The sequence below is a fragment of the Dendropsophus ebraccatus genome, chromosome 1 (assembly GCF_027789765.1).
Source record: "Dendropsophus ebraccatus isolate aDenEbr1 chromosome 1, aDenEbr1.pat, whole genome shotgun sequence".
Lineage (NCBI taxonomy): Eukaryota > Metazoa > Chordata > Amphibia > Anura > Hylidae > Dendropsophus > Dendropsophus ebraccatus.
This window is the reverse complement of record NC_091454.1, coordinates 150432832-150460725: the sequence shown is the minus strand read 5'-3', so window position 1 is coordinate 150460725 and position 27894 is coordinate 150432832. Positions and strand designations below refer to the sequence as shown.

The window sequence follows — 27894 nt, the reverse complement described above, 5'->3', positions numbered from 1 at the left end:
ATACAATGCGACAAAAAGTCACTTGGCTAAATAAGACTATAACAAAAAATATATATACTTTTGGAAATTAGAGGACAGATTTTCATGGCACCATAAGACGTATTTGCTTTAGGAAGATGGCTGATACAAACAGAGCAACAACCACATACTATCTGAGGAGATACAGGAATAGCAAAATAAAGAAGGCAAAATGTTATAAGGGAACTTTTAAAATTGCAATTGTTGGAATCCTTCCACTTCACAATGATAGCCATACCACTGTTTATTACAGCCTGTAGTTAGTCAATGTCATTGGAACCGTGAGTACTGATGTATCTGCAGGTGTCCATTACTGCAATGGGAGTAATTCTGGTGTTTATGGATGTGTCTAGTGAGGAAGTATGCAGAAAAACAGGTTTAGAGACTACAGTATATGTTGGGACTTCAGGTGTGTTCACTCACTGTTACATAAACTGCAAACATCAAAAACAGTTAAGCGGATATCTGATATGCTTGTAATAATATGGCAAGTAAGTGAAATGTAAGCTACCAGACAAGAGAATTATCTCTTACCTAGCCTGACCTAGTGTGTTACCTAGCATCAAGCCATTGGACTCCCACAACTGATACTCTATGCACATAAAACCCATAACAATTTCCAAGCGGCAAACAAAGCTTTTCACGTCCATAAGATGTTCTTCTAAGACAAAGCACAAAGTATTTGTCATCTAATATAATCCACTGGACATGCAACGTATTTCACCAAAAGATGTGTCAGATAGTTAAATATGACATAAAAACCATTATAGCAAAAGTGCATCAGAACAATTTAAACAGGCTCCTTGCCAACAGCAATGCTTAGCACTTACACAGTGGCATACAACCAACTTCTACACCATGGTTATTAACGGATTGTGCCATTCTCACCAAAGAAAGGGTCTATTTCACAAACAGTTTCTTCTCCAATATAACCATGAGGGGTGGGCACTTTCAGTCACTATCACATACATTAACTATTCAACGGTAGGGCACCAGCAATGGGTTATCAGTCTATTGCAAATTGTTCAGTGCCTTGTATATTTGTAACAGTATGAACATACGGATCAGGATTCCATCTCAAAGAAAACCCATAGTCACATCTGAGAAGGCACATTTCAGAATAGGAAAAATCTGACAACAGGATACTGCAAACAGAAGTAGACAGTCTTCCCCATCTTGATGGACGTTCTACAGTCTTAAAGGATGTTGTATACAATCTTATTGCTCATTGGTTTGGTCTTCTGTCTTCTTGTTAAGTTCTTTATCAACGCTGTATAAAAAAAATTAAATCATCTAATTACTTTTGTTAAAAATGATATATACATATAGTTTACACACACATTTTATTTAGAAGTCATCAGCTCGTACACTTTTATGGCGTGTCAGAAAGGATTCTTCAGTTCTGTTTAAATGAAAACAGGTGCATCCTTACTCCTTATTCTCAGCATTTAAACCCCCCAAATGATCATAAACACACCATAAAAACTTGCTGTGTTTTTTTTAGTTCAGACCTTTAACAGACTTTCTTGGTAAGGCTGTAAAAGCTTAGTTTTCCATTAAAACCTATAGGTAAAATATTTAATTGAAAGCAGCAGAATAACAAGGCTTACACAGATAGCTATTGCTTACAGCTAAGGAAACATATTGTAATTTAATAAAGTTTTATCAATAGAGACAGGGGCTACTTTCTGTGTCACTGATGCAATCTGAATTGGTGAGGATTACATTATTGCACTTGCAATAATAAGCTAGTAAAACTGCACTGTGCCAGTATGATCAATAGCAGGAGTTCACATCTGCATGGGAGGCTCTGTTTGAGGCCTTTGTCACAGAGTTTGTTCACTCCACAAAAACAGCGACAGGGGTTCCTCAGATTTCTCTCAGGTGTCCTTTAATTTAGGAGGATTTAAGCAGAAAACTACTGTTTGCAACTTACCCACTGGGCATGTAGCTGAAAAACCCCCTATAGAGAAAACCTACCGCAATATTACAGCTGACAGCTAAGGTGAGTTGAGATTTGTAAACCACAATATTTTACCATGAGACACCAAGAAAACGTCCTTGCTATCCAAAGTTTACACAGCTATTCTCTTTTTGTCTCAAATACAGAACCTATTCCTTGCACCTGTCATTTGGAAAAAAACATTTGACATGTCAGACAGACTCGTCAAAAAGCTTTGATCCCTTGGGATGGAGCCTGTCCTGTGCATTTGGAACAGGAGCCCGGCAAGCTCTAGTTTAGTTTTCGCTGATGAACTTACTATACTGTAACTCCATGAACAAGGTTTCTGTTATACAGAGACTACGTTTTATGCCATGCTCACTAGGGGCTGTACAGTAGAGACAAATGGAGTTCAATGAGCCATATGAATCGATATTCACTGTGCTCCCCCTTGTGGCAATAAAGTTCTGTAGAAATTATTGTATATTGATAGATGGGAAAATTAATAAAGAGAATGGTGAGCAAATAAAAAGAAAATTCAATTTTAAAAGCACTTTAAATGTGTAATAGGTGTGAAATAATGTGCATCGATTGCGGTCTTCAATTAAATGAGGCGGAAATATTTAGTTAACAAAACATATTCATGCAAGTGGTGGGAATTTAGAAACAGCATTTCAATTACAGGCAGGAGAAAATGATGCAGACTGGAAGTGCACGTCACTGCCTATCAGCTGCATGAAAGCTGAGGAAGAAGGAATAGTAGGGATCAGGAACATTCTCCATTGTGGTGTATTGGTTAGCCTGAACACTTGGGCACTGCAAATACAAACATTGCACTGGTGTAGGAGAAAACTGTTACATAAATGGTTATTCTGGGTGCAAACAAGCAATAGGACAGCAAAGAACAGGCCATGCAGTATATACTTCTACATTACTGAACAGCACACTAAAAATATATACTTATAGAAACTGATTTAGGTTCCCCCCTATCAAACTAACTAAAAGAAAACAGGGCTACGGCTATTGGGACTATTAGTGGATAGAATTATAGACACTGATTTATTAACACTGACCAATGTATAGCATTACAGTGTTATAGGACGTATATATGGTGCATGTTTGTATTTACTAATGCTATATGGTATTTTCCAAGCCAACCAACAAGGAAAGGGTTAGTCTGTGCAGAGCAGATGGACTTGTCTTGGTGCAACCCACAGAAGGTGTGCAGATACCTTTTGTGTTTCTTTTTACTTTTTGCGTCGTCATACCTTAGTAGGAGAGAGTCGGAGTTCAGTAAACAGAAACAACTGCTAGACAACATATATGACTGAGGAGAATGTAGATTAGAATCACACATAAATCAATACAATCATCCATACATACAATAAAGCAAGATCTTTCCTGATTTCTAACAGTCTTTACTGATTAGCTACATCCTGAGGAGGGTTGAGGATTATCTACATTTCTAAAGTTCTTGTCAATCACATGATACAAGGAAGTGCTGGCAGCACATAAATCAGAGAGTGAGGGGGCAGCTGTAGGTCACTATGTAGGGCAATGCATATACAATATTCTTAGTACATGATCTCTTAGGTCACATGGTTGTGTGGAGAAAGCACCGACTGCATTGTGCAAGGGCTGATTAGTCATGGTACATTATATATATATATGTATCTACATGTGTTTTATCTGTATAGTGTACAGTGCATAGGTTAAGTAGTTCTACAATCTACAATTTATTTTTTTACTAGAGAATACTGGTAAAAAAAAAAAACAACAACAATGCAGTTTAAACTTAACTTAAAATAAGCTAAACTAATACACACTGGACGATATGGTTGCTGAGTTGCAAGTTCTGTGCATCAGCCCTATTCTAATTAAAGGGAACCTGTCACCCCCCCGTGCCGGTGTGACAGGCTCCCATCCCCCCGCTAGAGCCCCCTATACTTACCTGATCGCGCTGGGTCCCGCTTCTTGAGTCGGTCCGGTGATGAAGAATCTCTGTCACCGGACCAACTCAAGAAGCGGGACCCGGCGCGATCAGGTAAGTATATGGGGCTCTAGCGGGGGGTCGGGAGCCTGTCACCCCGGCAGCAGGGGTGACAGGTCCTCTTAAAAGAGGAAAAAAAACACAAAAAAAAACCCTTTTTTTTATAACATCTGCAGTCATCTCTACTTTTTTTTTAAACTAATTAGTGTTCTATTGAGTTACAAGAAGTTAATATACACCAAATGCACATAAAAAAAGCTTCAGTGTATTACAGTAAGTACAGTCTTTAACCATGGCTCAAGTATGGCAGTCCTCAACCTGTTCCTTGCCATCTGTTGCACACTGCAGCTCCCAGCATGCCCTGAAAAGCCCCTGTTGCCATGGCATGCTGGGTGTTATATTTTTGTAATGGATAGGGAGTAGAGACTAACGAATTTACAGTAAGTTCAAGTTTGCAAAACATCAATCGTTCGGCATTGACTCCCAGTGGCTGGAGAAGAAGGATGTAGCCCTAGGGCTGCCTTGTAAACATGGATACTCCTATAGGGTGGAATTACTGTATATTTGCTCATCTCTACTAGGGATCCACAGGATGGTGAGCTCTGTTAACCCTAATCTGCATCATAATAATAATTAAAAATAAATAAATTACTACATACTCTTTTATGCACTCCGGTATGACCACATACTCCATAGGAATAAGCTCTGCTAGCTCTACCAGACTGAAGACATACTTAATCTTCTGACTGAACTTTGAGCTGGGGAGTGGAGAAAAAATGAAAACAAAAACAAAAAGGGAGAAACAAGAATAAATAAATAACTATTGTTTAGGAAACACAGACCAAGCAGCTTACAAAATGGTGGATCAGAACAGATGTATCATTACCTGATGAAGGGCTTGGTAATAGCTAGCAACGTCCTGATAAACCAGGAAGGATGGACTATAATAAGAGACTTCAGATTCTTCCGTAGCCTTAAACAGAAACATCACATTATGTTAAAGCAAAACTAAAACATAGCTACTAGTTTATTGGACCTACTACATGTAGAACTGGGCAAGTGCTACCAGCCAGATGGCTTTTAGGGGTTATCCCACAAAATGACAAAGAAAAATAAAGCTTTGGAGTATTACACAACATTATCCAAGTGAAAATGGGCAATCTCCTGAGTCATTTTCAGCTTTTTTTTAGTGCATTTCATAGCATCTCTGGTCTCTTCACTCTCTGTGGTCAACCACCAGTGTGATCATGTAACGAAGCAGCATCCCAGCACTGCATTTTAGACTTTTTAGACTGAACATTAGTTACCAAGGCTCTGTTCTCAAGTCTCCTTCCACTAACCTGTGTAAAAAAGTAGTCCCTCACACAGCTTCAGAATTATCACAAACAGTGCTGTGGAATTTGTTACCACCCCCACCCCCCCTGAATTTTCTCTCTCACCATTTAATCATTCAAATACTTCTAGAAGCGTGTATACGTAGAGAGAAAATGCCTCACACATTCTCTCTTTACATATTCAGGATTATTAAAGTGCATGATGTGAGAAGGCCAAGATAGCAACCTAGTCATCAGAAAGGACTCCAGCAATTGGGCTCCAGGTTATGTAATACTTATAACCTATGCTATGGAAAGTTAATACATGTTTCATTGTGGGGGTTTGCTGCATACCATGGGACAGTGATTATGCCACCTTTAGCCCTGGAGGAAATACAGAATATCACTTTGACATTGCAGAATGTCATACCTAAGATTTATCACTTATTTATTATATTGGTCATATGTACTTGAAACAATACAAATGCTTCTTCATAAAACTAACATTTCATAAGCTAAAAACACAAAACAAAACAATGTAAATAAAAAAAATGTCCATGCAAAACAACCAGAATGTGTGTGTATGAATTATTCAATTATTACAGTCTTACCTTCTATCAATTTGCTGATAGCATTTCCGGAGCCAGCCAAGACTTGGCATTTTTCTCCGGGTTGTGGCTCCATTTAAATAAACTATCATGTAGTTCTCTGCAACAAGCATTTCCAAAGTGCCAATGACATACCTGCCAAAACAAGTGTCAACAGGTTCTAATGATGGAAGACATTAAACCAGAATTTACTACAAATGTTCATATGGGTATTGAATAACAGGACCTTGATTGATTCTGGAATCTGAGGCTTCCTTCACAAACAAATTTTGCATGTCTTTTTTGGTGCAGTTTTTACTGCTTTCTGTTAGTTTTTCGTTTCTTTTTTTTTTTTTTTTTGTAAACTAGTGTGTAAAAGTATAGGCGGCAAAACACAAAAATATCACGTGGGTATAGATTGTCACATATGTCCATATCAACATAGCGTGTCACATATGTCCATATAGCTAACATCTGGATGCAAAGATTCTGAGCCAAAAAATTATATGAACCAATTTGGGATTTTTTTCAGCTTGCATTTTTTTTCAGCAAAAATGCCCAGTGCAATTCCACTCTTTGCCCAGTTTATGCAAGAGAAATACTTTCCTCTGAAAGATACAAATCTGAATGACCATTAGTAGGCAATAAAAAAATGTCAAACTTAGGGTGCCCTCACACACACTTTCTGGCGTTTTTCAGGCCACAGAAAAAAAAAAAAACGCCAATGCGCGCATGGCTTTCTTTTTCATGCATTTGGGTTTTTTGAAGCATTTTTGCCTTTATGTGAGAATAATTTTTTTTATGGTTGAGGCGTTTTTGTGTGAGCTTTTTTCCCCTCAGCTATTGCATTACCTAGCTGCTACACCACAAGAAACGCCAGAAATCCCATTCAAATCTATGGGAAAAAAAAATACCAAAGCATCTCAAAAACACCAGACGCCAAGGCGTATTTCCAAGTTTAAGGCAGTGTAAAGTCAGCCTTAGCATGCTAAAAAAAGGAAAACCACCACATTATCTAGTTAAAAAAGTTAAAATATAATATATTTTATTTATATTTATATATATATATATATATATATATATATATATATATATATATATATATACACACACACATACATATATACACATATACATACACACGCACACACATAATCCAGTTCTCTCTCTCTCAGAGATATATACTAATATACAATATACTTTTTTTTGCCTTAGATGTTCGGTGCAGGAATTCTGGAGGCATGGCACTTTTTTTTTTTTTTTTAAACCCTGCCTGGTTCCCACACTTGGCACTGGTGTTTTCCTGAGCACTGGCCTAGCGCACTGGGGCAGGCCCGCCGCCCCCCAGTGTGACCTTATCACCTCCCTCTGTGACACGGCTCCAATGATTCTAATTGAGCCGCATCACAGAGGGGATGGGGGGGGGGGGGGGGGGGGGGGGGGAGGTTCATCACACTGGGTGGGCCTGCCCAGGGTCGGCGTCAGCACCTGGCATACTCGGGCAAGTGCCACGGCCGCCCAAGGGGCCCCCGACACTTGCCCAAGCAGTGAGACAGAAGCCCGCCGCATCACCGACCCCCGGGGGAGCGGGTGCTGCCAACCCCAAGTCTAGGGGAGGGCTGGAGGGGCTGGGGATTGGGGAAGGACCTGCCGTGTTTGCTGCACTGGGGAAGGACCTGTGGTGACGTCATAAGGGGGCGGGGCTGAGAACGGGAGAGGCTGCATATGGATGAAGGACCTGTGATCATTGTCATGTGACATGAGGAGGCGGGGCTCACTAATACCTTCCCTCTGTATGCTGTGAGTTTTAGTCCTTCTCTTATATCTCCTCCTGTAATGGCCTCTGATCTCCCATAATAACAGGCTGTCCATGCTGGGAGTTGTAGTTCTCCTCATATCTCCTGTAATAGCCTCTGATCTCCCATAATAACAGGCTGTCCATGCTGGGAGTTGTAGTCCTATTATATCTCCTCCTGTAATGTCCTCTGATATCCCATAATAACAGGCTGGACATGCTGGGAGTTGTAGTCCTATTATATCTCCTCCTGTAATGTCCTCTGATATCCCATAATAACAGGCTGGACATGCTGGGAGTTGTAGTTCCCCCTAGTATACGTCATGTAATGTCTCTTATTGTAACTCCATTCTAGCCTGCTCTATGGTGAACAAGGTAGAATACAGACTCCAGGGGGACGACCTCCTTCTAGCACCTCCATTCTAGTATGGATGCGCTCTCACCAACAGGCGCAGAGCGATGACGTCATCACGCCTGCTGGTGGATCCACAAGGTGCACACAAGGGAGAAGAGGACCCGTCCCCCCGCCCGGATTAGTGAGTATGTTTTATTTTTTTTATTTTCTTGTGCTGAGGGAGATCAGGGGGCATTTCTATGGTGCAGAGCAGGGGGCATTTCTATGGGGACAGAGCAGGGGGCATTACTATGGAGACAGAGCAGGGGGCATTTCTATGGTGCAGAGCAGGGGGCATTTCTATGGGGACAGAGCAGGGGGCATTACTATGGGGACAGAGGGCATTATTACTATATGGGGGGCACAGCACGGGACCTACAAACCTCCTTACTTTACTGCACATGACACTAAACAGTGGAGTTACTACTGTATAGGAGCCTATGGGTGGGAAAAAGGGAAGGAAGTTGCTGGAAAAGTGCGGAGCCTAACATGTTTGTCTGGCAGGTCCCGAAGAGATGAATTGTAGCTGGAAGAAATCATCATGGAGGTCTGGGCCAGATGGAGAGGAAACGGAGAGCGATCGCCTCAGATCAAGGAAGACGTCACCTGTGAGTTACTGAATTACGTTTTTTTAGGTGTGCCCCGAGGTGTGCTATACAAAGGGGCCCGCTGAGGCTCTCTCGCCCAAGGGCCCACAAAAACCTGGAGCCGGCCCTGGGCCTGCCCCCTGTGATCTGAGCCAGTGCTTGGGAAAAGACCAGCGATGAGCACGGGAACTGGGCGCCGAGCACCTAAAGTAAAAAAAAAAAAAAAAAAAAAGCAATGTACCAAGTACCTGATGGTACATTCATTCGCTTTAAATTATGGGCGTCTGATCTTGCATGGCGGTAAAATATGAGAAGGAACATGCTGAGGTATGGAGAGAACATTACCACATAGAAAATGGATCATATTTTGCATACTAGAGTCTTTATGTCATCAGCACTCACGAACACTTACTTAAAGAGATTGTCCATTAGATATCGATAGTTTGGTTGACTGCTGTCTGGCATAAAACATACAGCAAACACAATGATTGCATTAAGGCCGTCCCCATAGTAACCTAAAAAACAGGATATAATAAGTTAGATATTTTTTCAAAACTGATGCTGTGTATGAGACCACAATGTTCTTATTTTCAATGTAGAAAGTTATCTTCATGACAAACTGTAAACACCCTGGGGGAGATTTATCAAACATGGTGTAAAGTGAAACTGGCTCAGTTGCCCCCTAGCAACCAATCAGATTCCAGGGGCCAGGGGGCAACTGAGCCAGTTTCACTTTACACCATGTTTGATAAATCTCCCTCCCTATTCATATAAAATAGCTGTTTGCCAAATGATTTCATTGAATGCAGTTTTCTCCAAAATCCAGAGTTGAATTTTAAATGTTTCCCCAAAAAAGAATACAGTAGCCACCAAATAACCCAGGTGACACCCATCTCAAGGAAACAAAAGTTAAAAAGGTTATCCAGCAAGGGAAAAATTATTATATATTGTTGCAACTATAAAGAAAAAAATAAAAGAAATGCTTACCTGTCCACGCTTATCAGGTGTCCTCCTACAGGTCTCCAGGGCCCCTCCTGAACAATCCCACCTCTACTTCAGAGACAGAGTCTTATTTGTGAGGACAGCCCGCTCAGCTAACCCAACCCCTTTTAAGAAGGGTTAACACAAAACCAATCTGATCTTTTTATACCCCCAATAGGTATAGGCAGCAGTCAGGTACCCCAATAATTGTCATTAGACCCCAAAGAAATGTGTGGTATGCATAGACAAATATGCAAAGTGTATGCCCAAACTGTTCACTATCAATTGTTTCTAAAAATAAATAAATAAATAAATAAATAAATGTTCACACAAATGGTAAAACCTGAAATATAAAATTATACCCATGTTTTTCTTAAAGTGACCCCCTAAATGTAATAGGGCACATATCCTTACATTGGCTAGTGGTTCATGGTGATAACAAGACAGCATCCTGTATCACCTAACATAAGGTCACAGGAGGTGAAATAACAGTAACAAGCTCTGACCTTTGTTCCCCTATCCACGCAGAAATAGGAACTAACTGTTCCCTGAATACTGCACCTAAAGCTTTGATCCTGGTACTACAGGGGAAAAAAAAAAAATAAATAAGTGTCTAAACACAGGTAAAAACATAGTAAGGGTAAATTCACACAGGCGGATGCACCGGAGTCTCACGCACGAAATCCGCAATACATGTATTATTCTTCTTATTATTAATACGTGTATTGCGGATTAGCTGCGGATTTCATGCGTGAGACTTACGGCGGATCCGCCCATGTGAATTTCCCCTAAAAACAAATACCAGCAGTATTGAAGACCAAGCTTATATTGACCCTGCCAGACTTTGCCAATATTACGCCCTATAGGCATATGTCCACTGAGAGTGCAGATAAAAACCATAGCATAATACGGTCCATACTACAGCTACAAGTCCTGGCCCAACTGTGGCTCTGATGACCCGATCTATCATCAGTTCAGGCCATCAGGCCGGCTGGAACTTGTGGCCATAATACAGAATTGAAAATATTTTCATATTAGATTAGTGTGAACACATCCTAATAGAGCATGCTGCTGTTCCATAAATACGTTAGCAGCATACAGATGCCTGTCGTCAATGGTCTTCAAGACTTTTATAAAAGCTGCATCTACAAATGAGCTAACAGAGTGGCTATTGGCTTCTTGGCCGTGTGCTAGCTTACTTTCTACACTGTTATGGCATATGTAGCACAGTCTCCCTTTGGTATTCCTTTTCATGCTCCTTCAGTACACATCAGTAGTAGTCAGGAATTACTTAGTGTTGTGTGACAGGCCCACTTTGAGAGAGGGGAGTATCTAATGTTCTAAGTGTGTAAGTGGCTTCTATATCAGGCGGCTATTGTCTTAGATGACTGCATATTGGTTGAGCTCAGCATTGCTCTCTTGACCTCTCCTGGAATGTAGGACCCGCTGCCTCCACACAGGTCAGAAGGGAATATAAATAACCCAAAGATATTTGTAGACGCACAGGGCTAAGGCTGTTCTAAAGTTGGTGTACTGACTAAAAGGACTGATCCATCCATTCAGGTCAATACAGAAGTTCGATGACAGTGAGAAGACTTTTCAAGATGTTTCTGACCATATCTACTTTGACAGCCCAACAGCATAGCTCGGAAATAAACTATCCAAGCTAGGTGTCATAACATGATATGTCATCAGACTGAATAAACATTCTGGTTTGTTATGACACACTAGTACATAAAGAAGGTTAGTGTGCATATGCCTCTTCATCTCCTTATGTAAGAGATATGCTCAAACATGTACTGCTCGTAAAATCGGCAGTTGATTCTGAAATATGATGAACCTATTACACACAACAGCAGGTAAGCTTGCTGTCCAGATTACCTCCATGACTGATGACTTTCTTGTAGGGTTCTATGGCTGTCATGTCCACCCTATGATCCTGCTCTCCGATCCTGAACATACGCCAGCGTCTGCTCTCCTCCTTCTCCTCGGCAGCAGTGTACTCTGGGATTGACCCTTTAGGAAGTACTTCAGTCGATTTTGGTTTTGGAAGGTCATCTGTCAAAACATAGAACTTAATGAAGATGCAGACTTCCAGAGGTTTTAGTTACCCTAGATCTTGAACCACTTTCCCTTTAGCTGATCTCTGGGAACAACACTCTGCAAGCAGTTTTCTTTTTTGGTTAACAAGGATGAATGGTTGTAACTAATGAAAGTGGAAAACTATTGACAATTTGTAATACAATTCCAGCATCATAAACAGCACATCATTACTGAAGTCATTGCATTGATTTTGGGAGACAACAGGATGCTAAGGAGGTTACGGCTGGAGAGGTGGAAGCCTTTTGGTATGGACTTCACCCAGTATAGTGAGGGCTTGAGGTGGGCGTATGATAAGTAGCCATTTGGAACAGAATAATAAAACATTATATTACTAATACATATATATATACAATGCATATTTTTTGTTATATATCAGTCCAGATTATATCTGGCCATATATTTTAGATAGCTGTTAGCTGAATGCTTTTTCATCTGACAATCATCCCTCCCAGTTCCCACATACCCATACACACCTGGCCTGAGCATGTGTGCTGAATTGGGATAGGGGAGAGGGCTACTTCTAGATACAGCTGACATTGGATTATCTCTTCAATAAGAAAATTCTTGAAGGGAAACATGCCAACCCCCAGAGAGGTAAGGGGCCTCCATACTTCCCTGCCCTAGCATTGCATATTAATTGTGTAGTCTCCCAAATTCAAGTCTAAAGATGTGTTGGCTGTATTCTTATTGTTTCCAGAGTCCTCTCCCAGAGAGTGATTCCTTGCACAGACAGGGGATATCAGCTGCTTACCGATTGGATGGCTGAAGCTGCACAAGACATACTATGGTGCTGTGTAGCAGGCAAGCATACAATCAGATATGGATTACCACGTGAACATGCGCCAGATCACAGCTATATATACACTGACAAAGCATCCCATTAAAAGGTTACACAATATTGGAGTTGATTATGTGGCTAATTTTAGGTTTTCATGATTTCTGTGAACCAAGAAGCCTGTAGCCTTACCACAAAGCCAGGAGAGAATGACCTACTGTTAGACGCCTGTTTCCAAGGCTTAGCTGTTAAAGGAAACTATCCTCCATGGCAATGGAAACAGCAGCATAGAAAATGAATAAAAAGAAATAGACAGGAACCCTTTACAACGTCTTTACAAGAAGGGAACACACTCGGCTGGTTAATGGCTTCAATGGCGTACAGGCATGGGGTGCCGGAGAACAGCCAGGAAAGCATTGACCAGCTCAGAACATGAGTACTGTCAACACACAAGTAACAGAACCAGGCCACTCCACAATATGCCCTATGTATTCCTATTTATAAGTGCCCAGGAAACAAGGAACCACATAACATTTATTATTGGTAGGTTGCTCCAACATTCATGCTGGAAACACTGAGGTTTACATCAGTGCTTCTCAATTCCAGTCCTCGGGCCTCACCAACAGGTCATGTTTTGAGGATTTCCTATACAAAGAACAGCTGTGATAATACCTGATGCACAGAGTATAATTATGTCACCTGTGAAATACTAAGGAAATCCTCAAAACATGACCTGTTGGTGAGGCCCGAGGACTGGAATTTAATCTAATATAACATTTTGTCTGCCCTGTGAGAAAGAAATACCTGGCATGTTGGTCCATTTACCACATGGTGTAAAGTGAAACTGGCTCAGTTGCCCCTAGCAACCAATCAGATTCCACCTTTCATTCCTCAGACTCTTTGGAAAAGAAAAGGTGGAATCTGATTGGTTGCTAGGGGCAACTGAACCAGTTTCACTTTACACCATGTTTGATAAATCTCCCCCACAATGTCTCTAGAACATCCCAAAACATTTTTTTTTTCAAGACAGGGACACTTCATTCAATGATTGTGACAGTGTCACTGTCATTTTAACTTTCAAAATCAAATCAGCAGTAGATGTGATATAAAACAAATTTGCAATGTACATTCATTATTTTCTTTTTCAGTTATCATGGAGAAAACAGCACTTCCCGTTTTCTGACTCTCTTTCTCAAAGAGTCAGAAGACAGGAAGTCCAGTGTTTCCCAGGTCATCTGAGCGCTCACAGAGAGAGGACAGTCATGTGATTGATGAAAACATTGAGCCGTGACTCTCTGTACTGGCCGGAATTCCTGGGTTTAGTCTGTTTTTTTTCCACCAGAAAATCTGCCTTCAGGAGACTGGACCTGGATTTCTGGTAAGTTCAGCTTTGTTGTATAGCATGATCACAAAAAAAAATTATGAATGTATATTACAAACTTGCTTCATTTCACATCTACTGTTGATTTAGATTTTGGAAGTTATAATGACAGGGACACTTTAAAGTGTAACTGTCATTTAAGCAGTTAAAAAAAAGAAAACTAAAAAAAAAATGTTTTGTTAAGCAAAAGAGTTTCCTTCTGTAGTGAAAAAGCTATTTTGCAGCCTAAACCCTCAGAAGAAGGTTTTGTGTCCATTATGCTCTATGGAGGGAGGAGGGGCCGAGGGGAATGGGCGAGTACGGACAGAAGAAAAGGCAGCTCTGCAAAACACTATATCCTGCAATCTTATCTCACCAAGTTCCCACACCAGCACTGACCTTTCTGACCTGTAAATCCAGCATTTTGTGTGACCAGTCTCCAAACTCCAGGGCTGGTTCTCATCTTCCTGCTCACTCATCCCCCAAAGCAAATTAATGTTGCTGCTGCGACATTAATTTACTGTGAAGTGACAGAAGGGGGTTTAACATTTATGCTAATTCGATGTTTGAGTGCACTAAGGGTGGGACTTCTGCCCCAAGTGCACTCATCCGACCCGCTCTGCTGATATTCATTAACCCTACTTTAACTCAAGAAATCTCTCTGCAGTAACACAGTAAATTAATATAGGGTGGGGGATATGAAGGTGCAGTCTTTCCCTTTACTGTATCTGACATTAGCCAAGTGTCTAAGTGCTCCTCCATCACAACAGAAAGGACTACTGCTAGTAGTTTGATTTAGACACAAAATAAAGAATAAACGTTGATTTGGCTTCATGCGAGTTTAACTAGGAATTATACGTCATAAATTTTCTATTTGGGAAAAAAATGACTTCTCTACAAGCAAGCTGCCTTTAGAGGATTATGCCTAATCCAGCTCTGTGTATTCAAGGTCTCCCTAAGCCATGCAGCTCATGAGTTAAGCGCCTCCGGCATCTAAAAGTCATTATATACTGCATATCAGATGCCTTAATGGCTTTTGTCAGAAATGGAGGGTATTGTCAGCCAAGTCTCTACTAACTCTTAAATAATTGCACATAAATGATATTACATACACAACATAAAATAATGAATCCAATACCTTCCCATTCAAATTCATTGCTGTTTTCAGAGGGTGTATCTAGATCATCTAAGTCCAAATCTCCACTTTCATCCAAATCTTCAGATAAGATGGAGCCGTCACTGCGATCCAGCGTTAAGCTTAGGTTGGGAGCCATGAGTTTTTTCTTTGCCTTCTTACCATCATTTATTTCCACTGGACTAGGAACTAATAGAGAATATAAGTAGAAGTGATATATGCAGCCATCTTACAAGTGGATAATAAATGGTATGAAATGCTTGATCCTCTCATGTGGTATACTGAAACATGTGCATCACAACATGGAAGTGCATGTGTAATAACGGTGGAATGAAAACGCTTCATGAAGAACCATAGTCTGTTACTTATGACTGCCCTTCGCATGCAGTGGCCATGACACCTCTGTAGTGAAGAGGCTTGTGAAACACTACTTCAGCACAAGGAGGATTACATTACAGTTCAGTCTTAAATCACTTCACTAGGGCTGAGCTGCAATACCAGACAGAGCCCTTGGACAATAGCCCTGTTTTAGCTACATTTTATTAATTACAGTTCCCCTTAATGCCATATGACATATCATGGTGATGTTAAAATATATAAAATGATGATAATAAATGATGTAAGCAGTAGGCTTAGGAGCTAAGCCTGTCTCGTAATTGGGGTTGCCACTTGCCATCAGCTGCTGACTGAAGTGGTAAGATCACTTTTTGCATCACCACCCTAAATTGTCATGCCAGTCAAGGGTCGTTTGAAGACCTCTGAGGATACTATGATTGGGTATAATGGGAGAACACATACTGTCATAGCCTAAACTACATAGCTGCTGTGATGTTAAAAATATTAAATGGACCATGCCTACCTGTCCACGCTTCCCTGGCACCCTCCTGCTTGCTTCTCCGGATTCCCTGCTCAGTGATGGCTCGCTAAGTCAAAGCCAGGATATGGATAGACATCACAGTGATTGGTTGAGCAGGCCGTCACAGAGCAGGGAACCCAGAGAAGCAAACAGGGGTGCACCGGGAGAGCACAGAGAGGTAAACATGATTATTTTTAACATCACAGAAGATAAATTGTTGACTTTTACAAGGTTATGGCACTATATTCTCACAACGGAATGAAAATTCACTGTGAGTATGGAGTGCCATAGACTTTAATAGTAATCAGTATCGCAGTAGATTTCACGGCGAAACTCGCAATATCGAATCTGCTGTGAATATGATACATGTGACTGTACCCTTAAGGAGCCCTTACACCTTAGTCTAAAGTCACCCAAACTGCTCACCTTTGGTGGGTTCAATTAACTGTCTAAGGTAGGGATGGGGAACCTTTGGCCCTCCAGCTGTACCAAACTACAATTCCCATCATGCCTGGACAGCCAAAGTTTTAGCTTTGGCTGTGCAGGCGTGATGGGAATTGTAGTTTTGCAACAGCTGGAGGGCCAAAGATTCCAAATCCCTGGTCTAAGTAGTATGGCAGACAGCCTACCAACAGACAAAATCAGTAAAGAGAAGGGTCAGCCATGGTGGATTTTTAATTTGCAGCTTAACCCTTCCCGCATAGAGAAAACAAACATTTGGCTGTCCAAAGCATTCACTTGTATGGGGAGGTCAGGAAAGAGCACTGTGGGTGTTACTGAAAATGTCTGGCGTCATATTTCTAAAAGAGAATATATTTTGGTTCAAAAAATAAGGAGATTTCAGAAAAAGTATATGAAGACCTACTGGCTTACCAGTGACACCAACATCCTTCATTTAGGGTTGGCTGATGTTTCAGTAGTATCTGCTTTATAATGACTGAAAAACTGATAAATTGACAAAGTTTGGAATCTTAAATCTATCGACTTCAACAATTATTATAAAAAAACAAAAAATACAATAAAAAAAAAAAAAAAAAAAAAACAGTCATGATGGAGCTGAATGTCAGATAGTAAGGTTTCTCTTTCCACTCCATTTTACAACTTTTGGGTTGTGAGATTGTGGTAACTGTTGCAATTTTTTGTGTTCAAAGAAATGGATACAAACTGTCATGACCTGAACATATATGGAAGTGTACAGTCAGTGCTTTGTTAGATATATAGGTTAAACAGTTTTAGATAATATTGTAACAAGTGGCTGTGTCTGTGTCAGAGTCTCCCCAACTGAAAGGGACAACAAAATCGCTATACAACATACATTTTTAGACACTAAAATTGCCCGATTTAAGATGATTTACAGATGTGCTTCCTGAATGATGACTGCTCAATAGGCCACCAAGACACCTCAACAGGTACAAACTTCTGCATTATACTACAACATTCCAGCTTCCTTAAACGTTCTGGCCATGTTGGTTTACAGGGTCATCCTGAAGCGACAGTGTAATGAACAAGATTCATGAGGCAACCATGTTATACCAATAGGTTAACTAGATTTTTTTGTGTGACACTGACTAATGTACATGGTGGAGATAGGGAGATTACAATGATATAGTAAATGTGGCAATTTGTAATCTGTGTTCAATATTGTGGAATATAGGGGAAAGGGAAAAAAAAAAGTTACACATCAATATAAAGAATGGCTAAGAAGTAGTCTTTCTGACAACAGAAAATTGCTTTAGGCCTTATACACACGTTTTGTGTTTCACAGACAGAAAGGACTTAGCAGCCCTGTAGTGGAGTGTCTGCTGCATTACAGAGCCACAAATATTCCCGCTCCTAGCATCATATTGGTAGATGATGTCGTGTGGGAGAGGGGGAATCCACAGGGCTTCCAAGTCACTGCTGTCTGTGAAACATGAAGTACAATCAATGCACCAATAAGAGTATTTTAAACCAAAACCAGGATTGGGGCAAAAACACTGGAAAAACACTAATTCTATACTTCACAAACCCTGCCATAAAGAAGTTCAAGGATTTGAAGTGTCACTGTCGTAAAACTTTTAAAATCTAAATCATCAGTAGATGTGAAATAAAGCAAGTTTGCCATTTGCATTTATTTTTTTAGTTATCATGCTGTAAAACAAAGCTGAAATCTAGGTCCATTCTCCTGAAGGCAGATTTTTAGTCTTGTGCTGGTTGATTCAAAAAAAAAAAAACAACAACAACAAAAAACTATAAAGGCAGTTAGTCACGGCCAGTACAGAGAGTCACGGCTCAATGTGTCCATCAATCAAATGACTGCCTTCTCTGTGAACGTTCAGATTACCAAGACTTCCTGTGTTTAGTCTCTTTTTTTTTTTTTTTCCAACCAGCACAAAACTAAAAAGCTGCCTTCAGGAGACTGGACCTGGATATAAGTATAGCTTTGTTTTACAGCATGATAACTAAAAAAACATAAGTGTAAATTGCAAACTTGCTTTATTTCTTTGAATAAATTAGTGGAAGTCGCAATATCCCCACCAAGCTGTATAAAAGGCCATGACGCTTTTAGGGTGCGTTCACACCTACAGGATCCGCAGCAGATTTGATGCTGCATATTTAATGCTGTGTTCAGTTATTTAAATGAAATCTGCTGCGGATCTGCAGCAGAAAATCAGCTGTGGATCCGGTAAGTGTGTACGTACCCTTAAACTTAAAACACTGCAACATCACACATTTAAAAGTATGGCATGGAAAAGACGAGCAGTGGCAAACATTGGAGAGGTTGTGGTGCTCACACAAGTACTGTGGCCCTTTCAAAGAGCTGATCGTGGGGATGCCTTAATGGAGAAGTACGGCGAAAATGTTTATTAAAGTATTGTATTGCCCCCCAAATCACCAAAATATACACTTATTACGGTAAATGCGTTTTTTTTCCCTGCACTTACTACTGCATCAAGGCTTCACTTCCTGGATAAAATGGTGATGTCACGACCCGACTCCCGGAGGGGTGCGGGCTGTGGCTGCTGGAAAGGATGATTGCAGGAGGACACTGAGGGACACAGGGCGCTGGAGGACACTGAGCATCCCTCTGCCATCATCCTCTAAAGCAGCCACAGCCCGCACAGCTCTGGGAGTCGGGTTGTGACATCACCATGTTATCCAGGAAGTAAAGCATTGATACAGTAGTAAGTGCAGCGAAACAAGCACTTTATAAGCATTTCCCGTAATAAGTGTATATTGGTGATTTATATAACTTTTGGGGGGGCAATACAAGACTTTAATAATACATTTTTACCGGACTTCTCCTTTAAGTCAAACCCCCTGCTACTCAAATATTGATGACCTATCCAACATAAAGGATATCAGTTTTAAAAACCCAGGAAACCCCTTTAAGGTCTGCAGCGTCATAATATTGTATGATGATGCCTCTGTACGGCACCTTATTAGGGTGCTCTTACACAGTACAGTTGTGTGATGCTGTTTTAAAGCCATAACCATTTGTGGATTATAATGAAATAAATATGAAGAAAAGATGCAACGTCTACATTTTCTTTGCTTCTTTTTAATCAATTCCACACCAGGAGTGAAGTCAGTAAGGTTAGAAGCAGCATGCGTTCCTTATATTATCTAATTCCTTATGATCCACACATGATTTGGGCTTTAGGACTGCAGCAATACTGTACCATGTAAGAGCATCCATAGAAAGGTATTCTCCCCTAGAAGCTTTGCTTGTAGGCTGAACTATAGCTATAATATGGAGTCTGATTAGCCAGGGTGCAGCTCACATATATGTATACTACACTACACTCATATATATGTTGCACGATAGGATTCAGAGTGCAGGTGTGTGTCTATAAAAGCTGACAAACGTCGTCGTCAATCTCCATCATAAGGAAATGAGTCAGAAAGGTGCAGACAAAAGGAAAAACCACAGATGGTTGTAAATGCAGCAGGCACAGACAGGCAGATTGAGTAACATGCAGATATAGCTAGGAGGTAGATACTTGCGTGAGTTATGAGATGCTGAGTAAGGGGTACAGTAAACTGACTGATCCAGCACTGGGAATGCCCAAGCTAAAGCAGACAGACAGGGTCCACAGACAATAAAGGGACACAAAACAAGAGACATTTAATGACGTATATTATAGTAGGAGTAAGTACTCCAAGTTTTTTCCACAACCACATGTGCATAGGTATAAATCACCTAGTAATAGTGATACATAATAAATGAGATTCAACACCTAAAAAGACCGACATTGCTAAATCTTGCTGACCTGCTAACTGAAAGTCGAAAAAATAAATAAAAATTTCAGAAAATGCAAAAAATTTCAAATACCAGGAAACAATACATTTGAAAGTTTCTTGAAGGCTCAAAAGGAATCAGCCTAAAGCACCACAGCATGCCAATCCATAGTAGAAGAGATGGAGAGAACAGTGTCAGCTATACCAACACCGACTGATTGATGAATAGCACACTGCCATTTAGAACGTAGCAAAGGAATTGTCCCTGGTTACGGGCAACACGGACACTTCCTCCTAGACTTGGCAGATCTAGCTAAATCGAGGCTAAAAAGCAGGTTCAGACATTCTTTTACCAACAAGACATGTAATTAACATCTGGTTTTGAAGCCTTTTTTATAGCACATGTTTTTAATAACTTTCATAACGTCACATGTCGTACAAACATTTTTAAGGTATTATTTAAATGAACAAAATAGGAATCTAAAAAAAAATCCTATGGAGAAATAAAAGCCTGAAAAGAAAAAAATATATCAACAGAACTAGACCATGCTGCATTTTAATTCCACCAAAACTTCACAAACAAAAATGCTGAGATGTACATAAAAGCTGTCCATTATGGCGATTAACTAGTTCATAGCAACGCGTTAGACAATTATGTAAATCCACAGTAGTGGGACCTGAATTTATGTCCAGAATGTGAACCCCTAACCCCATACCACCTAAAACACTAACGGGGACTAAACAGAGAAGCTGCCCAAATAATGGAAACAGCTGTGATTCTGCCACAGTCTACACAGCTAAGCTGACAAGTAAGCTGCAGAGAACTGCCATAGTGACCAAAGTGATTACGGAAATATTCCAGGGAGAAGGAAAACACTTGATATGCATTCACCTAAACAGAACCTGTCACTTCCCTACTAGAGAGTGTGAACGAGCTCCAGCGCCTTATTGCTGCTGCGCACAGCTCTCCAGCGCTGCACATCAGTATCCGGCAGGTAGTCACACTGCCTTTGCCCTCTTCCCAGCCACTCATACTTGATTGTCAGCCTGAGCAAAGGCTTTATATTTAAAGTGACACTGTCACCCCCTTTGTGCATTCTGACATCTCTACACAGGTGTAAAGGGTAAATTTAGCGTTTTTCATATCATACGTCATGGTGCTTGTTCAAGTAAAAAGTGTCCTTTTATCAACTGCAGACTGAATTCAGTGGGCGTGGCCTCACGGCATTAGCGCCACTTAGCCCCACCCACAACGGCACAGTCGACACCGCCCCCTTGACGCCCATTGGTTGGCCGACGTAAAGGGGGTGGGGTCTAGACCTTTCGGCCAGCCTGTTCCAATGGCCGGCGAGGGGCGGGGCCAACTGTGGCATTGTGGGCGGGGCTACGTGGCGCTAATGCCGCGAGGCCCCGCCCACTTACCACAATCTGAAGTTGATAAAAGATCACTTTTTACTTGAACAAGCACCATGACGTATGATAAAATAAGGTATGAAAAACGCTAAATTTACCCTTTACACCTGTGTAGAGATGTCAGAATGCAAAAAGGAGGTGACAGTGTCACTTCAAGTTCCCAACTGTCAATCAATCATTAGTAGCTGAAAAGAGGGGGGAAGACAGCATAACTACATGCTGCTGCAGCTCCGCCCTCATGCCTAGTTACTGGAGTTCGGGGCCGACAAATAAAGATTGCCTTGTTTTATGTGCCGCCCCATGGGAGACTGTCGAGGATAATATCGGAGAGCTGTGCGCGGCAGCTATAAGGTACTGGATCCGGTTTATACTCCAGGGAGGTGACCAATTCCCTTTAAAAAAAGAACCACTATTAGCATTTCAGAATGTTTATGTACAGGACTCATCATTATTGCTGGATGCTCTTACCTGGCCTGCCATCTGCTCCACATAGGAAATCTCCTTCAATATGATCATCTTCTGGAAGTGGTCTAATGAAAAATATAAAGAAACTCAAAGAATGTTTAGCTAAAAGCAAGGCAAGTATTTTTCTAGTACAAATACAAACACCTTCAAGAGTCAGCTATGGAGTAATCATCAAGTTGTGTACAAGTGAACTGATAAAACTAGTAGGAGGTTGTAAAAGAAAAACTGAAGCATATAATACTAAATGACAAAATAAATAATTTCATATATAACATAACTATAGCAAAATATTTACAGTACATTAAATTAGTCCCTCTTCTATCTCCAGCTGCATAGAAATAGAGAGGAAGCTGTCAATCAATGGCAGTAGGAGCCTTTTAGCTCACATCAGTCTGTGCACATATCAACTAATAAACTGGTCCTTTAGGCAAAATATAGCAGCATGTCTAGCTACTAGATGCTGCCCTGAGACACTGTCATGTTCCTTAAAGGAAACCTGTTACCAAGGTGATGTCAGACGTGTCTTGCATGTAAATGGGGAGGCCTGCTGCGATCATGAGATATAGTCAGATCAAGTGTATGGCCATCATTCAAATCCGACAAATTTGTTCCAATATAGCTGACCAGGGAGTAAAGTGACCACATATAGCGTCTGATCGTAGTGGATTTTGGGAGTCCAACCTGGCGCAATCTTTAAAGGGGCTGGCCACTTTATCGTAAAATTGTTTAGTGTACAGTATTAATAAGTGTAGTCACTGCACTTGGGCTCCTATTAGACAAAGAGATTTTTAACCATCACAGATTTACACAAAACTATCAAACTAGAGCTTTTTGGCACGACCTGAAATCATTTACCACAACACACAGAATGATAGTTGCAACTTGCAACAATAGTTGACTCCTTCTTATCCCAGCTAAAGAACAAACAATGTGTACATCTATCAAATATTTAGCTAATAGTTAACAATGATTTTATGGTCGGCTTAAAATATGTGATCGATGATGATCACTGAACAATATAATGATTTTCGCAAAATAATTGTACGGTGTAATAGGGCCCTTACGCACAACAGCTCCCCGGCATCAGCCCCCTGATGGGAGCCGGAACGGCCTGCAGAAAGGGAGCATGATATTAGCAATGTGAGGTACACAGGGAGCTGCTGTCAGTAAGGGCTGTGAGGACACTGACTAATACTGTACAATGAATAATTCTACTATGAAGTGGCCAACCCCTTAAAGTTTTGACATATCTGACTACATTTTAAAAGTTAATTAAACAGTAATGCTTTAAGTTATAACAAAATGAACATTCATGAATGACAAACTACATAATATACCAAGAAGAAGAACTAAGCATTTACCTTGGAAAATCCTCATCCTGCCATTCTTCTTTCAGCTCTACACCCTCCATCCTAAGCCTTGCTTCAGTTGTAGCCACAGATTCCTGCCTGTCAAAGGATCCAGAAAACGTGTCTTGGCTAAAATAAAAACATAAACAAACAACATAATATAATATTATATATATATATATATATATATATTCATTTTTTCCTATAAAAATTTTTGGAAAATATAAAAAAAAGTGAAATGATACATCATACAGGCAGCCCAAACAAAATGACTGCTTTATAGAAGAAACACCTGCACATTCATGGGAATTTAAAAGGGAAGGCAGGAAAGGTGGGAGCACCAGGTCTTGCTGGTGGCCACCGGCTGTCATTTTCCGCCAGCATCTGGGTACCTCATGTACCCAGCTTGGCCCATTGCAGTGTCATTGCCCGGCTGATTGATTGTCCGGTCAGCCAGTCAGTGGCTGTAGTGGTGTCCCACATTAGTTACTGATTGGCTGAGCGGGCAATTGATCAGTCGGGTTTGTGACTGTGCAGCTGGAGGAGCTGCCGGAGGGTGGCGGCTGTCAGAAGGACCAGAGAGGGACGCTATAGGCACAAGGACAGGTAAGTATACCTTATTACGTTCCTGCCTCCTCCTGCCTTCCTGCCATTTTTTAGTTTCATAGGAATTCTCCTTTAATTTTCCTGCTATATGGCTCTGAGTATACTGAGAACTGCCCTGGAATTCTTTGGTTTCTCACTGGAACTGAAAGCATCACTATAAAAACCTTCTAAAAGCAAAAAGGATAGATAAAAGAGGATCAGATGAGAAATATCCAGTACAACTGATTCTCTCCTCTTGTGACCTAATGGCCAAAGGGTGCCCAGTAAAAAGAAAAGCAACAATGCAGACTGGTCAGGACTTCACTGTTTCTCAAAATTCAAAGCAAAGATCCCATTCAAATTGCAGATTGCCTAATACAGTGTCTGATTATCAGGAATATGAATTTGTCCTAGAAATAATGGGTTGTATGGTGGGATACCATTAAAAAAACGGTAGGAGCATCTCCACTACCCTGACTTGGCACAAAGTGGAGATCAGCAGGATCAGTGGATACTCTGGCATCATTTGATTGTTGCCATCTGAGAACTGGTGAGGAGAGTACTGCGCCCCCTTTATTTCATCTCGCTGGACAACCTGATCAGAGATCACAAAACACACTGACATTTTAACAAATTCTGGCCGTACTTCCCCATTCAAGAGAATGTGTACATATGTGCTTTGCCCCAGTTTCCTGCTTGATGAACTCAGATTGAAATATTTAAATAAGGTTCACTGAAGCTTCTATAAAGAAAGAACTGAGAATGACTATAACATGTAACAGGAATAGGATGCAGTACACCCTTCTAGCAGTCAACACCTATCCTTTTTATACACACGGGCCTAGCATGAGCTGGTATCATGTCCTTATGCAATTAATGAAGCTAAACAGATTTGGTATAAGTGGAACATTGAGGAACATCCCATGGATTCTATCGCTCGTATCTCTGTCGGTCCCTCAAGGCTGTATTCCACGGGGCGACCTGAGGAGCAAACGAGCGCTGTCAGCGCTTCCTCCTCGTTCCCCACTCGCTGCTGCTGTGTGTAATAGGCGGCAGCAAGCAGGTGAGTCAGGGGGGCCGACAGGGCGGACAGCGGAATTCATCCAAGCCTAGAATGAAGTCTATGACAAGGGCGGAGATGCAAGTGAGAGTGCATGGGGGCGAATAGCGGAATCCGCGGGATGTTCTCCACATGGATTTCTCAATGTTAACGCACCCTGATACAGCCAACAATGTGTGGAGCATTCACAGATAGAACATATGGCGTGCTCAGGTTACACACTGCATAGAAGGTTGCAACCATAGGCAAGATGATAAGTGTGACAATGCAGCATACATAAGTTGTTGTTTCCTAAGGCGCTGTTCACACTGTGTTTGAAATGCTCTTTCAGCATGTGCGCTTGACAAGCTCTGGGCAGATAAGTTGAATGGATCTTCTGGCTCCATTTACCCAACAGAAGGCAGAAGAGCTTCATTCTTGCCTCTGTCAGTCTGTATACCTTTTATTTTACTATACAGAATTACATTAAAAAAATAATTTTAAAAGTAAGAACCTATGGCATATGGCAGACCCATCTGGTGGCTGTATACATTACTCCCAATATATACCTCTAATAGCAGATTACAAGGACTAATCCACATGTGGAGCCACTGGTATATCCATAGCAAAAATCCAAGTTTCAGTACCATAGAATTTTCAGTTTGAATTCGATACTGTATGTAACATGCACTATTGCACAGGTCAGTGCCAGAGCCCAAATAGCTTAATAGAAAGCGCAGGCCTGCCCTAGCTCATGTTACCAATCTCAAAGTTTACCGTCAGCTGTAAGAAGCAAAAAAGGACTCACAAGGAGGAGGAAGATGTGGAGCACTGCACAAGGTAACAAAATAATTTTTAGATGAAAATATTTATTTGGCTATTTTTTCAGTTTAGGAGCCTAGGTAATTTTGGTCTCATAGGAAGTGACTGCGTGATTTAGAAAATGTGTCTTAGTCATGCAAGGGTAAGGGACTTTTTGCACAGGCTTGTGTAAATGAAACCAGCCCTAGAGGTCAATGTTCCCTTTCTGCAGTTAAACACCCTTCAGGTTGTCAACCTGTTTATCATAGATTGTCTCATATGGGTCTCCTCTACTACCTCTCACCCAGCTTAAGTAGTCATGTTACCAGATGCAGAACAGATGCATCTGGAAACTGCACCAACATGCCAGGCAGAGCAGTGTTCTGACTGCAATGGCCATGCAGTTTTGCAAGCTGTGTATTTTAAGATGTCCTGGTTATGTCATTTTGCTGTAAATTTTCACTAATTTATGGAGAATGGAAATAACCGCTTCCGGCCTCATTCACAGTGTAGTGGGGGTGCTGAACATGCTGATCATGGGGTGTGACAGAACCTGTAGTACTGAGCAACTGCCCCAGCACAAAGTAGAACTAGGACCCCCAAAACAAATGGATTTGTGGTGGTTTCAGAAATGGGGCAGCCAGGTAATCAATGCTATGTGCTTCTACAACTAGTTTTTTATCTTATGTCAAAGTTCCCCTTTAAATGAATAGAGCTAAACTTTAATGTAGCACATATACCCTTAGGACAGGGGAACATTTTTGTAAGGCTACGTTCACATTAGCGTTTGACCATCCGGCACCATTCTGTCTACCTTTTCCGTTTTAGAGTAAGCAAAACGGAAAATATCAGATCCGTTAAAATCCCCATAGATTCCCATGATATATTAGTGTGCTCCGTTTGCCCTAATTGTGCTCCGTTTGCATGCAATCCGTTCAAGATCCGTTTTTTTGAACGGAAGAAAAAAAGTGTTTGCAGTATTTCTATTTCCGCTTAAAAAAAACGGATCACGAACGGAAAGTGCACTTCCGTTTTTTTTTTTTACATTGTAGTCAATGAGAACGGATCTAAAACGGAAGGTATTTCCGTTCATATCAGTTTTTTTCATCCGTTTTTGCACTGAGCATGCGCAGAAGCAGCAAGAAACCAAAGAAGAAAAATAAACGGATAGAAAAACGGATGCTGACTGAGGCAAACTGATGTACAAAAGTCAGTTTTTTTTAAGCCAAAATACAAACGGACAATTAAAAAAAAGATGAAATTTTGCAATCAGTTTGCATCAGTCTGCTCATCAGTTTATGCTCATCCGTTTAGTTAATATAGACGGATCCGTTATAAACAAAGAAAAACGCTAGTGTGGCCGAGCCCTAAGAAAGTAGCTGAGCTTTTTCTTATTCTGGATAACCTCTTTAAATAGATCTGTCATCACTTACAGGACACAGAGCTGCGTACAAGCCTTCCTGAAAAGATTCCAGATTATTAATGGCTCTATAGGGGGAAATCAAGAGTCCTTGTGCAGGAAAGGTATCCGTCTAATGGTGGTTTTACACGGAGCGATAATTTGCCCGATTGCACGATTAACGATTTTGAATGAACAATTTTTTTAAAATAACGATCAGCCTTTAGACGGAACGATACATCGTACGGAAAAATCATTTTGCGATCGCTTAAGCCTATCTCACACATAGTTGAAATCGTTGAAAGACTGTTTACATGGAACGATCTACAAATTTTTTGCGAACGATCAACGACGATTTGAGAAGTTGTTGAAAGATCAAAATGAACGATTTCTCGCTCGTCGCTTGATCGTTCGCTGCGTTTACACGTACGATTATCGTTCTAATTCGACCGTTATCGTGCAAATTCGAACTATAAATCGTTCTGTGTAAAACCACCGTAACCAGAATGTTTGGCATTTGATACCAGTTGGAGGCAACCCTAAGGCTCTCTAGAATACATGGATACAGACTATGGCCTCCCTAGGGCTGCATCCAACTTCTGCAGTCACCAGTAATCAAATGGCACATGCTCAGGTTTACACAGAACTGAGCGTGCTCAAGATTCGCACATCTCTAATCAAGACACAACCTGAAAGCAAGAAATGCAGGTCTTTGTTTGAGAAAGGAAAATAAAAACTACTTAAAAGAATCTTTACCACAAGCACAGACATGACATTTCACACCCA

At 40.9% G+C, this 27894-nt stretch overlaps 1 protein-coding gene across 3 annotated transcripts in view; it reads right to left on the bottom strand.

Moving 5' to 3' along the window:
• Positions 1 to 441: 441 nt before the first annotated feature.
• Positions 442 to 27894, bottom strand: part of BNIP2 (BCL2 interacting protein 2) — a 36997-nt gene continuing 9544 nt past the window's right edge. For 2 of the 3 annotated variants that reach the window (XM_069981921.1, XM_069981935.1), the window contains exons 2-11: positions 23297 to 23413; positions 21939 to 22000; positions 14984 to 15169; positions 11489 to 11665; positions 9039 to 9141; positions 5875 to 6006; positions 4837 to 4923; positions 4610 to 4708; positions 3193 to 3228; positions 442 to 1288 (exon numbers count right to left, since the gene is read on the bottom strand). In XM_069981921.1, the coding sequence (XP_069838022.1) occupies positions 1237 to 1288; positions 3193 to 3228; positions 4610 to 4708; positions 4837 to 4923; positions 5875 to 6006; positions 9039 to 9141; positions 11489 to 11665; positions 14984 to 15169; positions 21939 to 22000; positions 23297 to 23413 (1051 nt within the window). In that variant the 3' untranslated portion in view covers positions 442 to 1236. The remainder of the gene's footprint in view (positions 1289 to 3192; positions 3229 to 4609; positions 4709 to 4836; positions 4924 to 5874; positions 6007 to 9038; positions 9142 to 11488; positions 11666 to 14983; positions 15170 to 21938; positions 22001 to 23296; positions 23414 to 27894) is intronic. The other variant, XM_069981928.1, reaches the window with a different exon arrangement.